The following is a 14,019-nucleotide window of genomic DNA, read 5'->3' as shown; positions in this document are numbered from 1 at the left end:
CACGCCCGGAGCCGCGGAAGCCTTACCTCCCGCGCCGCTCGGGGGCCGGGCTGCGTGACCACACCTTCCGCAGCACCAGCGCCGCGCCGGCCGCCTCCCGCGCCCGCTCGCCGCCGCCTCCATCGTCCACCTTCCGCGCGCAGGGGGAGAGGGACAGAGAGAGCGCGGTCAGTGCCCGCCGGGGTCGGGGCTGCGGCTGCCGTCCCGCCGCCCGGGGGGCCGCTGCCGGAGGCCTAAACTGGGGAGGGGGCTCTTTGCACCCCGGGACAGGGAGGCGGAACGGGCTCCCCTTTGTGAGCGGCACTGGGCTCCGTGTGTTGGATTTTAATTCACAGAAGCCAGTGGGAGGGAGGCTTTGAATATGCGGGTTTCCGTGTCCCCAAGGTGATAGCTTGCTTAATTCCCAGACAGTCAAACAAAGCAGGGGACAGGTAACAATAGTCTGAAAGCGGCAAGTGCTCCCGAGCACGCCACTAATACAGAGGCAGAATACACCTTCTGTAAAGCTTCTCTCCTGTACTTCAGTAAAGGCAATAAGAGCAGTGGGGCGGGCATGCAATGTGTGCCTCTGAGCATCTCCTAAAATATTCCGTGTACGGATCTCGCTTCTTTTCAACAACTTTTTAACTTGGCAAACAAACACCACATCCCCCCCACCCCCCCGAAAGTTCAGCCCAGTGACCGCCGTGTGTGTGAATCTTGGCTAAGCTGCGGTTTGGACACCGACTTTCTCCCTCCCTGCTCCCTGAAACTGAAGGGAGCTGAACCATCATCCATTTGTGCACACGCAGCCCGCTTCCCCAGCGCAGCCAAAGCCAGCTGACTGAGCAGTGCGGGAGACGAGGGCTTGCTGCTGACTGAGCAGGGTGCATTGAAACACAGCGGCTGCCGAAGAGCGGCGCGCAGCCCCCTGCGAGATCCTCCTGGCAGATTCAGTCACCGGAGAGTAAGCGACACAAAAGAGGCGGCTGCGTCAATGCAAGTACATCTAGTAGGTGCTGTTCCTTTAATTCTGACCTGGTTTAGTTGTGTTGCTCAGTATGTCAAACACATGTATGAGGGCCATACATGTACTACTCAAAGAAAACAGCATTTGTGCATCAAGTGTACAGTATCCAGCAGTGAGAAAAACTTTGAGTGGGTTAAAAATTGCTGAGGAACAAAGCTACCTTGGCAAAACAAGGGAGAGAAACCATTTTTTGATTCCTCTTTATATTATTTCTTACTTTAAGACCCAGTGAATCTGACTGCTACTTCTGGTTGTCACTGTGGTGCAGGCATGCCCAAAGATGCAGCCCCTGCCCTGAAGAAGTTTTCTTTATCACTAAAAAACATGCAGAATTGATCTATTAAATTTCTGCAAGGTCAGACATACAGGTACTGAGCCAATTAATGTCAGATATTCATTGTAACACTCCCAGGAGACATTACTGAGCAGCCGCGTTACAGGAATACTGATGCATAATTGTAATCTTCCATTTCACTGGACATGGTTTTTTGTTGCCTACATGTTTGAAAAACTGCAATGAAAGAAACAGCAAAAGAGAAGGAGAGGAAGAACAAGAAACAGGCATAGCATCAAAGCAATTCAGTAAAAGGGAGATTTATCCAAGCAAATAAATCGCTCAATTTCTCTGCCTCTTCTCTGGCATTTCCATCCTCTAAAATAGCCCTGGATCCCCATTTCCCTGTGCTCACTGACATTAAAAACTGCAGCACATATGGAGAATGTATGTGATGTATGGTGCTGTATTTGTACAAGCCATCTATTTCCTCATAGATGGGAATGGATTTTAAGCACACCCATATACATTACATACATGAGCAGCTGGCAGCAAGTCAACAGGGAGCACTGGGAGGGCGAAAGCTCTCTCACACTGAAAGGACATTAACAATGGTTGGTGTGGAAGACGGTGTTTCCCCTTCAGCATCTCACTAGGCAGAAATATTTTCAAAAAACCTTTGGAGTAGGTGTTTGCAAATTTACAGCATAAAGTGCCCCAATGGTAAGATTTTCATAAGGCTCTTCCTCTTGTCCTCGCCTCTTTACCAATTCCAAGGAAGAGAAAAATCAATCTATTTTATCAGGAAAGACAAAAATTGGGCAAAACTCAGGCCAATTGGTTTCAATTTGGATTTCCATTACCTATAATAAATATTTCCCCCAGAAAAGGAGAGGAGTAGAGAATTTCTTTATTTTTCTATCTTATATCAAAAATAATCTCACTTTAAGGGAAGGATTATGATTTCATTAAACCTCCACTTATACATGACATATTTTTGTGTTCAGTCAGGCCCTTTAATCATACAACAAGCCACAACAATTAACCTGAACAAAGCAAAGCACAAAGGCAAGTCCTACATATTTTCACAAGTTCCGATTTCAATACAGATATTACTCTAAAATGACATCAAGGCACGCTTCATTTATCAGAATCTGGAATGGTCCGTGAAATAATTTTTGCTGGAAGAAAACCGGGCTGCTCTCAGCATGCTCCATCTAAATCCAGCGGCAGTTGAGAAGGAGGATGCAAGGGGCCCCCAAGTGACAGCAGCGCATACTGAAGGGCAAGGCAGCATCCTAGCCGAGTCCCTGAAAGTCAGCAGACTGACTCAAGAGACGTTCTCATCACACTTCCAGTTAAAAACGGAGCCTCCCAGCACTTTTCCAGACCTTCACACAGCCCTTGCAACCTGCACCGGCCGTGCAGGGGCACAGCGGCACAGCATTACCATCTCTCATTTTATGGCCAGGTAGAAGAACTGGGCCAGAGAGGCCACCACAGAATCCCAGTTTGCTTGGGTGATGCTACACCGGCACCTGGGCTTGGAGCCCTCCATGCTGCCTATCTGATATTTACTTTGCTCCAGTGCAGTGGGTAGGAAATTACTCCCAGCAGCCTTGATCAGAATACATTTGGACTTGAGGTGGGACAGGAAAGGGTAGAACAACAAAATGCCACAGAGGTAAACTGCCATCCCACTTTACATGTGGCCTTATGCATGCTCCCTGTCTAATCTGTCCCTTCAAAAGTACCATTCACATCCTGTTTGGGTGTTATAATCAATCTGTGGTGCACATTACCCATTCCTAGGAAATTTAGCTAGCTCTGCATCTGTCAACCACTATATTTCACATTTATTACAGCTTTTAATTAATCATCTCTTGATAGCTAAACACAGCACTATCAACCTCAATGTCAGTTCCCAGCAGGAGTTTCAAGTAAACAGCAACGTTCTCTGGACTCAGTGGATCTTCCAACCAATATTATAGCCAATTTTCCACTCCTCTCATCCATCTTCCTAATACTGAGGTAAGCCATTTATCTCCCGGGTAATATATTTTAACAGCAGACAAGTGCTACCTTTATTTTCAGCATGAAAGGAACCCTGGGGTGGTATAAATATTTATATGCTTATAGGAATGAAACAGCTGGAAGTCCTTGCTTAGCGAGCCTCAACTTGTGAGCTACACTTTGCATGAGCAGGAATATGACCCCCTAAATTAGCACAGAGGCAGAAGGAAGCAGAGGTACGTATGGCAGTGTTGAAAACAGCTACAGTGGGCTGGCTTCCTTGTAGGAGACATTAGGTTTCTGAGTTATTTGCAATTGGCAGGGAAGAACCCAATCTCTGGCCAAAGCAATTGGTAACTCTGGTATCAGGGATTTTTCTGTGTTCCTTGAATTCCTGGGCTGGGGCTTTTAATTAATTAAAAGAGGATCCAACACCCAGAATGCACTGCCTCCTCTCTTCCTGTGAGAAACCTCCACTGCTAGAAATAGCATTTAAAAGCTGTTCTACTTTCCAGCAGCTTTCTAACAGAAAAAAACCCACTATGCTCTGCAACAGACAGTATATTCAGAAGCCTGCTTCACTGAAAAGAAAATCCATTTTCACATAATTTGTCCAGGACAGGACAACTGCGCAAAGATTAATTTCTATGTTACCCATTACTGAAGTGCCTGTTAGGTTGGAAGATCCCTAACCAGCGGTGCAAACTATGCTCTTCCCAATGACAGTACTTTTGTCCAACACCTCTTCACCTGTTTTTTTTTTTTTAAGGGGGATCAGACACAGAGCTACCCCAGCCAATACCAGATCCAGACATATTTACACACTGCCAGTTTCAGTGGGTAAAAAAGTAATACAGGAGCTAGGAGATAACCTATAAGGCACCTATAAACTTAATGGAGCGTGGAAAATCCAGTGCACAGACAGATTTTCTTGCTGCCAACCAACCAAGCAAAGGCAAAGAGAATCTTCTTTGGGCAACATGCAACAAAACAAACTTTACACAGGCTATCTGCTTCAAAATCACGTTAAATAACAAAGAAATTGCCTCTTCTAGAAGTTATGGAGGGCAGGAACATTTTGTTTTCACAGCATAATTTCATAAAACTGACTCAACACAATCAGATAATGTCAATCACTTCTGCCTGTATGTCTTTTGATGCTGGTGCCAGGTCATGCCCTTGAGAGGTACGGAAAAAGGCATACGTAGAGGATTCCCAGGGCTGTTCGTGTTCTGAAGAGGAGACCGCTCCCCTCAATGAATGTAAGGAGCTTCCCTGTGCACACAGGAATATATCCATGGAAGCAGTGTGAAACACAAGAGCAGAGTTGGGAAGTGGGCTCAGATGAACACGTGTAGAGAAGCTTCCACTGCTATGCAGGGAAAGTGCTCAAATTGGTGACAGAGCCTGACAAAACCCATGAAATAACAAGATCCTCATTTCCAAAGACTGATTGTTTTGCTGGGCAGGTGTCCTTTTGCTTGGATATTATAATATCTCTGGTGCATATTATCTATGCAAAAGAAGAATTACATGAACATGAAAAAGACAGAATAGTCAAGTCCAAAAACTGAGAAACACTGACTGGTATTCTTTGTATTATCTAATGTAGTTCCTTTGAATAAAACACTCTATTTCTGTTGGGTTTTTTTTTAATTTCTTTTAAACTTTGTTCTGCTCCATCCCTACATCTTTTCCTTTTTCAGCATGTGTTGAGACTTCACTTTGAGACTGGGTCCAAGCTAAGACAAAAGGCCTTTGTCTGTTGGGACCCTTCTGTACCCATTGCAAGGCTGGAAGCACCTGCCTCTGCAGTGTGGCACTGAGGTCCCCAAACCTGCCCACTGAGAACTAGGTTGGACACACCAAAAGTGACAGAGTTAAATCTCCATCCTGGCTCATTACATCCTACAAGCACATTCTGGTTGTAACAGCCAGGAGCTGCAGCTGTACAGAAAACCCTTCGCAGCTCAGGCTGAAGCATGCTCAGTGCTTCCAGAGCCTTCAAATATTAACCAGCAGAGCTCTAGGAACTCTTTACAGAGCTTGTACAAACTGCATTTTTTGGCCTCTAACTCAGGTCAGATTTGGGTGAATATTTATGCAGATGGCAAAAAAACCCCAAAGGGATTTCAGATCTCACTTCAGAAGAGTAAGGGCATAGGAGCTTTTCAGAGAACTACTGCCAAATTTTTTAATTTTTTTTTTTTAACATAGCAAAACAGTATTGACCCCTAACTTCACTCTTAGCTGCTTCTGAACCATGCTGGCTGCATATTTCATGTAAAATTGCATAGGCTGAGGCAGATACCTTTCAGAATAAACAGATAAGATGCAACAGCTCCTAGAAGCAATGGAAAATGAAATCTTACAGTGTGAGACATTCGCTAGTGCTAGTAATAGACAATGAGGTGAGTCCTGGTTTTAAAATATGAGCACATTTATACTGCAAACATAAAAGAAAGTTAAAAAAAAAAAAACTACAATGAAACACATTCTATTAACAGCTTTAAGATACACTTTCAGACAGCTTCTATCAAGACTAAAGATAATCACCTTCTTACACTTCACTGTATTCTTCCCTGGAATCTGTTATTGTGGAAACTGCAAAATTAGACCTACAGTCACCAAAATACAAACATGTATAGAAATTACTCCATTCTTTGCAGGCTATTCCTCTTCATTTAACAAGAAAATGGAAGTGAACAAACCACAATTAACATGAAGGTGGATGACAATATCTCTGATCTCTGTGGATAATCCGTCTCAAAATATGCTACTGCATTTCCCAGAGTTTCAAGAGAGATCAAAATCTGTATTAAGATGTTTGATTCACTTTCAACTACAACAGGAGAAAGGCTTTCAAAGTCACCAGCACAGCTTAACCCCACTGTGCAAGGAGGAGACAGTATATTTTCTGCAGTAGTTACCCTCTCTTTATTTTAGAAATACAAAAATAAAAAATAGTTACTACTCTACCTCAATTTAAAATATCAAAAAATGAAATGTTTTCAATGGGACTGACTGTTTTGTAGTTGCAAGATCACCACTTTTTTCCAAATTTTAAGGGAAAAATTACCTTACAGGACTGAGGACCGTCAACAGCAGTTTGTCATATGGCAATTCTTAAGTATCAAAAAAAAAAAAGTTAAAAAAGGATGTGTTATTTCATTTCACTACAAAATACAGCTCATAGGATATACATATTGCATTTTATTATTTTTTCTGATGTCATGATCTTTTCTCCAGTTCTCTGTACTCTCGTATTTTTTTTCCTATGCAGTTGTTAAAGCCTGTCATAAACATGGGCTAATCACAGTACACTGGTAGAAATCGACTAATGACATTAAAATGCCTCACACAGTGATTTTGTTTTGGCTCTCAGTGACTTCTGACCAGTCTGTAAAACCATAAAACACTCTCAATTTTTGACCACAACCTCCCTTCAGGAAAAAGCACACAGCCATTGTGCCAAAACTTCCTAGTGGTCTCACACTGAGCTATCAGTCTCACAGATGCACAAACACAACATTCGGCTCAACACAACCTCCTCTGAATTTATCAACTACACAAATGGTGATAAAATGGGCACGAGCCACAACATGGGAAAAAAAAATCAAAATCCTTTGTTCTGAAGCCAGTTTTGAATACTGTGTCTGATAATGCACAGAACAAGCCCTTTTAGAAAAACTGTTGGTGCTGTCATCTGCATTACTGAGCATCCGCAGCAAAGGCAATGTTAATAACAAGTTATCCTTGTAGAGGGGTCAAAAGGACAGTGCTAGTAAGACAGAGATGACAGACAACAGGCATCAGGGAAAAGATTAATATCCCTACACAGTCATACATCAAGGAACACAATTTTTGCCTGTAATCCCAAAACTGCTGAGAGTAGGATTATTTCTGCTTTCTCTATTACTAAGAAGAAAGAAACCGCTCATGGGAATAGGGCGCTGCTAAATGCAAGTCCTTACGTGAGCCAAAGGGCTGCAGTTAGGTCCTTGGGAAAAAAAAAAGCTCAGTTGCATGATGTTCCCAAGCAGTGGTCCTGCTACAAGCAGGGTGGGGGTTCCTTGTGCAGGCTACTTAAAAATATCAAAAAAGTTTGTGTAGTTAAAGAAAGGCAAAAGAAGTGAAAAAAAGAGGAACCTCATGCAGCTTTTCATAGAATCACAGAATTGTTTATGTTGAAAAGACCTTTAAGCTCAAGTCCAACCACCAGAAAATTCACAGTTAAGAAGAAAAATACCCTTAATTTTCTTTGGAAAATAACAGAAGCATAAAATCCATGACTCAAACAGGAATTCTGGTGTACACTTCCTTGTGGCACACTTTGATGGTGCTGAGCTCCAGTACAGCTGCAGGCACACTGTTTGGTCACGTCATAGCAGGTTTACTGCAAGAAATGTCCTAAATGGAGACCAAATTGTCCATACCCCTGACTGGCCCCCAATTTCCTCCAAATATATTTAAAGTGAGAACACTTTAAGGATTGGGCTTTAATGAAATGAAGCAAAATCTCTAAGACAGGAAAAAGGGCACACTTTCTAAAATAATTGAAAAAAAAATCATTACTGGTGTCACAACCACCGAAGTAATGTTATCATAACCTTAACACTCCACAGGTCTCTGTCGGTTAATGAGAAATGTCTTCTCTCAACAACTGAAGGCTATGCATTTCAGTTTCCCCTTTCTCGGAGCACACTCTCTTCATAGCTAGTAGTGGGGGAGTCTGACAGCCTGACAGAGAGCTGCTGCCTTGGCAAGGACAACTGAGGAGATCTTCTCTCTGCAACCATACAAAAGCAGATGGGAAAAAAGAAAGGGGAAGCGAGAGAAGAGAGACAAAAGATGTGATGGTGGTATTAATATTGCTATCATTCTCTCACAGCTGGCAGGACAGAATTTACGTGAAAAAAATATCATTATATGGAAGAATTGCAGGCTTAGAGCATCTGTATTTGTAGAAAAACCTGAACCACACCAGGGCAAGTTAACATGACTGTAGAACAAAAAGGGTAGATGCCAACCATCCCTTCCAGTGGCCTTGCAATTAATGTGGTGGGGTATGGAGCTGGTTGGAAATTTCCCAATGCAACCTTTTATTTTCACTGAAAAAATATGAATTCACTGCAACTGAAACTGTGCCAGAACACGTCAGTTTGAACAGAAAGTATCCAGCCAGGCTTCCCCCACTGCCTGCACCTACTGCCCACCCCAGGCTGGCAGAGCTTCTTCATCCCGTGCTACACAAGTGTTCAACAAGCATGGAGGTGCAGGTCCCAAGGTAATTGTCAGGAAAATTTGATTTGTATTTCTGCCCCAAGAGAGTTTTACAACTGTATTATTTTCACCAGAATCAGAACTGTAAAGTTTCCTTCAGGACAAAAAGTCAAAGACCAGATGCGAGTATCTCCTTTGCAAATAGAATAGAATAGAATAGAATAGAATAGAATAGAATAGGAGTATGTAGATGAAACAACAGTTCAATCCCCCAGCTATCTGGGGGAGACACTGGAAGATGCTGGAACAGTGTCTTCCAGTGATGTCAGTGGCAGTGGTTCGAGCCTTAGCTGCAGTGAAAAGCATGAAGGAAATAATATAAAAACTGCAGGACTTATGTTTCAGCCAGGAAGGGGGGAGGAGTGCCAAGGCTTCAAGGAGGACTGCAGGCTTAACCTGGATACCCTAGGACTGATAACACATACTACTATTACCATATGGCTCAGAGAAAGAAAAATGGACTGTGTAGATATACAGAAATTATACTTGAGAATAATCCAAACATCAAACGGGCAAAATTCTAGAAACTACTGGAATATGAGGGGAAATTAATAACTTGATTGACATCTAACAGGGCTAGAACTTGACTTCTCTGGCAGCCCCCATACAGCTTTCACTCAAGAATGAGAACTGCAGAACACAGCTCACTAACTTTAGTGGATTTAATTTATTAATGTAGACTAATATTCATCTCGGTAAGGACATGTATACAAAGGCCTTACAACCTTTATAATGGAAGCAGCAATAAATAAGGTCTCCTGAAGGAATGGAAGAGAGATGGCAGTAAATATATGACACTGTCAGCCTTATATTGCTCTAATTACCAGTTCTGAACACATAAAACTTCTAAGGCAAATAGACAAGACTGATGATGCCTTTCTTTGTCTTCCACTCCAATTTAGACCAGGTGAGTAGCAAAATAGTTTTTAAAAAAATTCACTTATCCCCTTACTCTCTCTTAGAGAAACCTTTGTCTCTTGACTTATGTCCATAATACCTCTCAATGCTGCCAACGCCATCACTCCAATAAAAATAAAATTAAATGAAATATGTATCCTACTGCCATTATAAGCCACAATTCCAAATTAGGAAGGTTAAAAATTGCCTATTGCTGCTCATTACACTTATCACTGTAAGGCATATATCTTTTTGTTGAAGCATTATGCTCACAGAAGGATGCAGCTAATTTTCCACAAAAGAGTACTCAGCAAAGGTCAGGAGCTGGTTCTGACCTCATAAAAGGCTTAAGAAAAACTCTAAAACTGAGAATACTATATAAAGCCCAAGCTCACTCTCAAGAACTCCAGAATGAAACTCTCTCAAATGCACTGACATTTAACAGCAAGTGCGAAAAAGCATTGAGTGAAGGAATAAAAAAAATAACAATCCCAAGCTAATGTTTAAAATCAAAACAATTCATTTAACTTCTCGGCCAACAGCAGTCATCATAAAGTAGAATTTATATCCTGTGGTTTGGTGGTTGTTTTCAACTAAGTTAGACATAATACAGTGATTTCTTTTGAGGAAAGCATGAATCACAATGGCTACAATTTTCTTGGGTTTGGATGACAGTTCTAATTCTCTCCAAAATAGTCTGAAATCACCAGCCTTTTTACTAATGCTTTCTAATGGTTCTTTTCTTGTTAATTAATTCATGAATCTAAATCATTCAAACATAGATAAGCCACTAATCACTCGCAGACTTGATAACAGATCCTAAGTAGACGGAAATGTGTAGAGCATGCAATAAATTTGCCAAAAAAAAAAGAGAAAGGAGTTAGAAGGAAAAATAAAACTCACTCCTTCCATCTAATAGCAGGAGATTTGATTCTGCATTTATTATGCAGGATAAAATGCTCACTGATATCAATAGTCAACCATAGAAATTACAGAAATCAGGCTGCTTCTGTATAGAATGCTCTTTTCTAATGTTACATGCAGAGGAGCAAATTAAATGATCCATTTTTTTTTGTTGTTTTAGTACAATGTTTGTTGTCCACATTTAGCAAAAGGAATACATAAAAGAATAAGGGAGGTGGGAAATAGCAGGTTAACAATCAACTCTTTAATTCAGAAGTGCAAGTTATAAAGAAATAAAAAAATTTTTTTGCAGGATTATGACAAGGAAAAAGAAGAAAAGTGCTTTCTTGCATGCCTACATAAAGTAAAATACTATAAAATGATTCATTAAGTTTCCATGTATTGAAGAAAAGTGAAGTGTCACAAACAATACAAATTACAGAAAAATGTATAATGACACCACATTATGAAGCAACATTTTATATTTCTTTGTATTTTGTGATTTTAAATAATCATATATTAATTTACTCTTATTTTGTTCCTGATGGAATCATGTAGCTGCTTGTTACATGCCTACATGCTCTAAATTTATTTCAGTGGGAATGTTGGGAGTTTCCTCTCTGCTTTCCCTAGACAATACAATCGTGCCCAACTTTAGAAGGGAGGTAAGTTAGTTCTACCAAGGGCAACCCCAACATTTATTCAAGTTATGGAATGAAAAAAGCATTGTTACCGTGGCAACTGGTAAATCACATTGCATCTGCAATGAGATGCAAGGCATCTTGAGTAAACACTCATCTGCCTCCTTGTGTGACCTCCTCCACAGGGAATGGTTCCTTTGTGGAGGAACATTCGCAGATCTGTGGCATAGTCACTGTCTCTTCTACAAAAAGTTGACAGAAGTAATTCAAAGTGTAATTTTTGCATGGGCAAGCTTAACCAGATCTATCATTAGAATAGGAAGAAATACTGGGAAAAAAGATCAAATATTGAATGTTTTTCTGGGATTTGCCTCAATCAAGACCATGAAAACTTACAATGACAGTGTACCTCAAACTCGTTCTGTATCCCCTGCATTAGAAGACCGTCCACAACAGCACTAGAAAGAAAACCTTGCTGCCAGCATGGAGGCTGACAGACATGCAGCAGCACATCGCGCTGGCGCTGGAGCTGTTACCGCCTCCAGCCATGTGCTCCACCCTTCTCAGGGATGCTGCCGCCTCCAAAACAAGGACATCTGATCTACCCTTAACCAGGCTGCTGCATGTTTTGCCGGGCTCTGGTATTATCAGCACCTCACATACCAGCTCTGCCTCAGCGGGCCTCCCCTCCTCCCCATGGTAGGGGACAATTGTCTTCAGAACAACCCCTCAAACCATGTTGCTCTGTGACAGTCCCATCCATAAAGTCTCAGCTCATCCATCAGACACTGGCCTTTCACTGTACTTCCCTGCTGCCCTTTTCCAGCTCTCCTTCAGCCACTATCATGCCTTCATAAGGCTCCTTCTCTCTTCCATGAAATTTACCATGAGGAGCAGCATTGACACCAGGTTCCCAAATAATCTCCCTTGGGTCACTCCACTTCACCTTCCTCAAAATATCTCCTCCTCCTTGACCTCCTGAGCAAGCTGGTGTTACCTACAGGGAGAGAGTCACACTCCAGGGTGCCACTTCTCAGCTTCTGATATCATATTGTATGCACAGTGATTTCTCCAGTCAACAAAGGCTTCACTGAGGGCTGCAATTGTCCACTGACATATACCTTCTGATCCCATTCTTTTTCTCTCATCACATCCCATTACTTTCAGACTGCATAGTACAGACTGCTTAGACACTGTCAACACCTATTATGCCACCCAAGAAATATTGAAACTCTCACGTATCTCTGATCCTTGCTTCCCTTCCCCCATTTCTAGCTTTGATTCCTTCCTGACCATCATAGTTTTAAACAATTTATATAGCTTTCTACAGCTACATACTTTTCATGTATAACTGTGAGATCTCATCTAGACAACTTCTTTCTGCTTACTCAGGAAATTATTTTTATGTCATATATCTCATAAATTCACCTTCTCTCATAAGTCCTTCCAGAAATGACTTCTTAAACCTGTTTACTTTGTCATTGCTGAGTTTTTCCTTCCCAAATGGTTGGCCATTTGCTGTTTGGCCTGAACTTTGATAAATAAGGAGATACTGTGTGTGAAGAAGACACATGGTCTGGAATTCACCATCTATCACAGAGCATTTGAGTAACAGAAAGATAAAATGAGATGTGTGAGCAGATGACCAGGTCTTAACTCCCTAATAGAACCCTGTGGAGAGGGTTACGATATCCAAGTACTCCAGGGAAATAACTAATAACTTTCTTCAGTTCAGTCATGTTTCAAGAAGCAATTGCATGAGTTACTAAGTGCTTGAGACTGCCTCAGTAATTGCCATGATTTATTTTATGCATCATCATAACTACAGCACTAGGTCAGGAGGACATGCGCCTTATGGATGCCTTGAATTTTAACACAGGCATTGGAGGTAATCAGAAACACAGAGACAACAATGGGGGGCGGGGGCATAGGTTGGGGAAAGACAAAGTCTTTAAAATCCTATCTAAAACATTAGGTTTCTGTTAAGTTTTTTATAAAATTAATTTTATTTTCAGATGACCCTAAGCAGAAGTTGCTTACATTTTCTTCTGCTCCCCAAAAATGCAAGTGATCACAATCTAATGTTCCTGAAATATGTTAGGATTTTTTTCCACTGTAAGTAATGAATGTGCAATTTACAGTGTAACTACCCACTCAGTAAAGACAAAAAAATGAAAACACAAGCCTGTTGTCTCTGTCTTATACCTCTGTTTATTCCAGATGAAACACTCCCTGTGCAAAGCATGTTTCTTCACCTACCCTTAGTCTGTACTGGTGCATTGGCTGCCGGCTAACAAACAGCAAAGAGGGGGATGAGACTTGGGCTCTTGAGCATTTACTTGACATGAGAAGTATGATCTCTACACCTAGCTACTCACCTGACCTACCAAAACAGTGCTGCACCAAGGATATTTTGTGGGGACACACATCCACGGTGCAGGAGGCTATGTTTGTGCAGCAGCAGAAGGGATTTGGTAGCAGCTTCCCGGGCATCCCCATCCTCCTGACATTACTTAAACTCCTTTCTACAGTCACTTTTCCTTTTAGCTATGTAAGGCTTCACTGGCACAGAAGGACATTTTTAGGATAGTGATAAGTTAAAGTGCTGTTATCACCAAAACTTTCAGGTTATTTGAAGATCTTGAAGACAATTTCTCTCCACTCCCATAAACTTCAAACTGTTCCCCTATGATAACTCAAGAAAAAGTACTGCTAACCTTCAGCACTGTTTTTCCAATTACTGTGTTTCAAGGTTAGCAGTGTGAAAACATTACACCAACCCAGTTTTCAAGGTCAAAATAAAAAATGCAGCAATGATATTCCATGGCAACTTTCATTCATTTCGTATTCAGGACGCATTCTTTCTGAATATCAAATCACAAAATCATTGCCAATTCATCAGATTTTAAGCTTTAGCTTATTAAACATTAGGCTATGCTAAAAACAAAATGCAGGTTTTAATTTGATCTAATTAAGATCCTTCTGTACAGCATGATCTA

At 41.5% G+C, this 14,019-nt stretch overlaps 1 protein-coding gene across 2 annotated transcripts in view; it reads right to left on the bottom strand.

The window, feature by feature from the left end:
* Positions 1–14,019, bottom strand: part of RAPGEF5 (Rap guanine nucleotide exchange factor 5) — a 162,258-nt gene that overhangs the window by 65,941 nt on the left and 82,298 nt on the right. For both annotated transcript variants that reach the window (XM_042044310.1, XM_042044311.1), the window contains one exon: positions 27–130. In XM_042044310.1, the coding sequence (XP_041900244.1) occupies positions 27–130 (104 nt within the window). The remainder of the gene's footprint in view (positions 1–26; positions 131–14,019) is intronic.

This window comes from Corvus kubaryi, unplaced genomic scaffold (assembly GCF_017639235.1).
Source record: "Corvus kubaryi isolate FWS band 111438036 unplaced genomic scaffold, C.kubaryi_AGA036_p1.0 37398, whole genome shotgun sequence".
Lineage (NCBI taxonomy): Eukaryota > Metazoa > Chordata > Aves > Passeriformes > Corvidae > Corvus > Corvus kubaryi.
The sequence above is the reverse complement of the archived record's forward strand: the minus strand, read 5'-3'. Positions and strand labels throughout refer to the sequence as shown.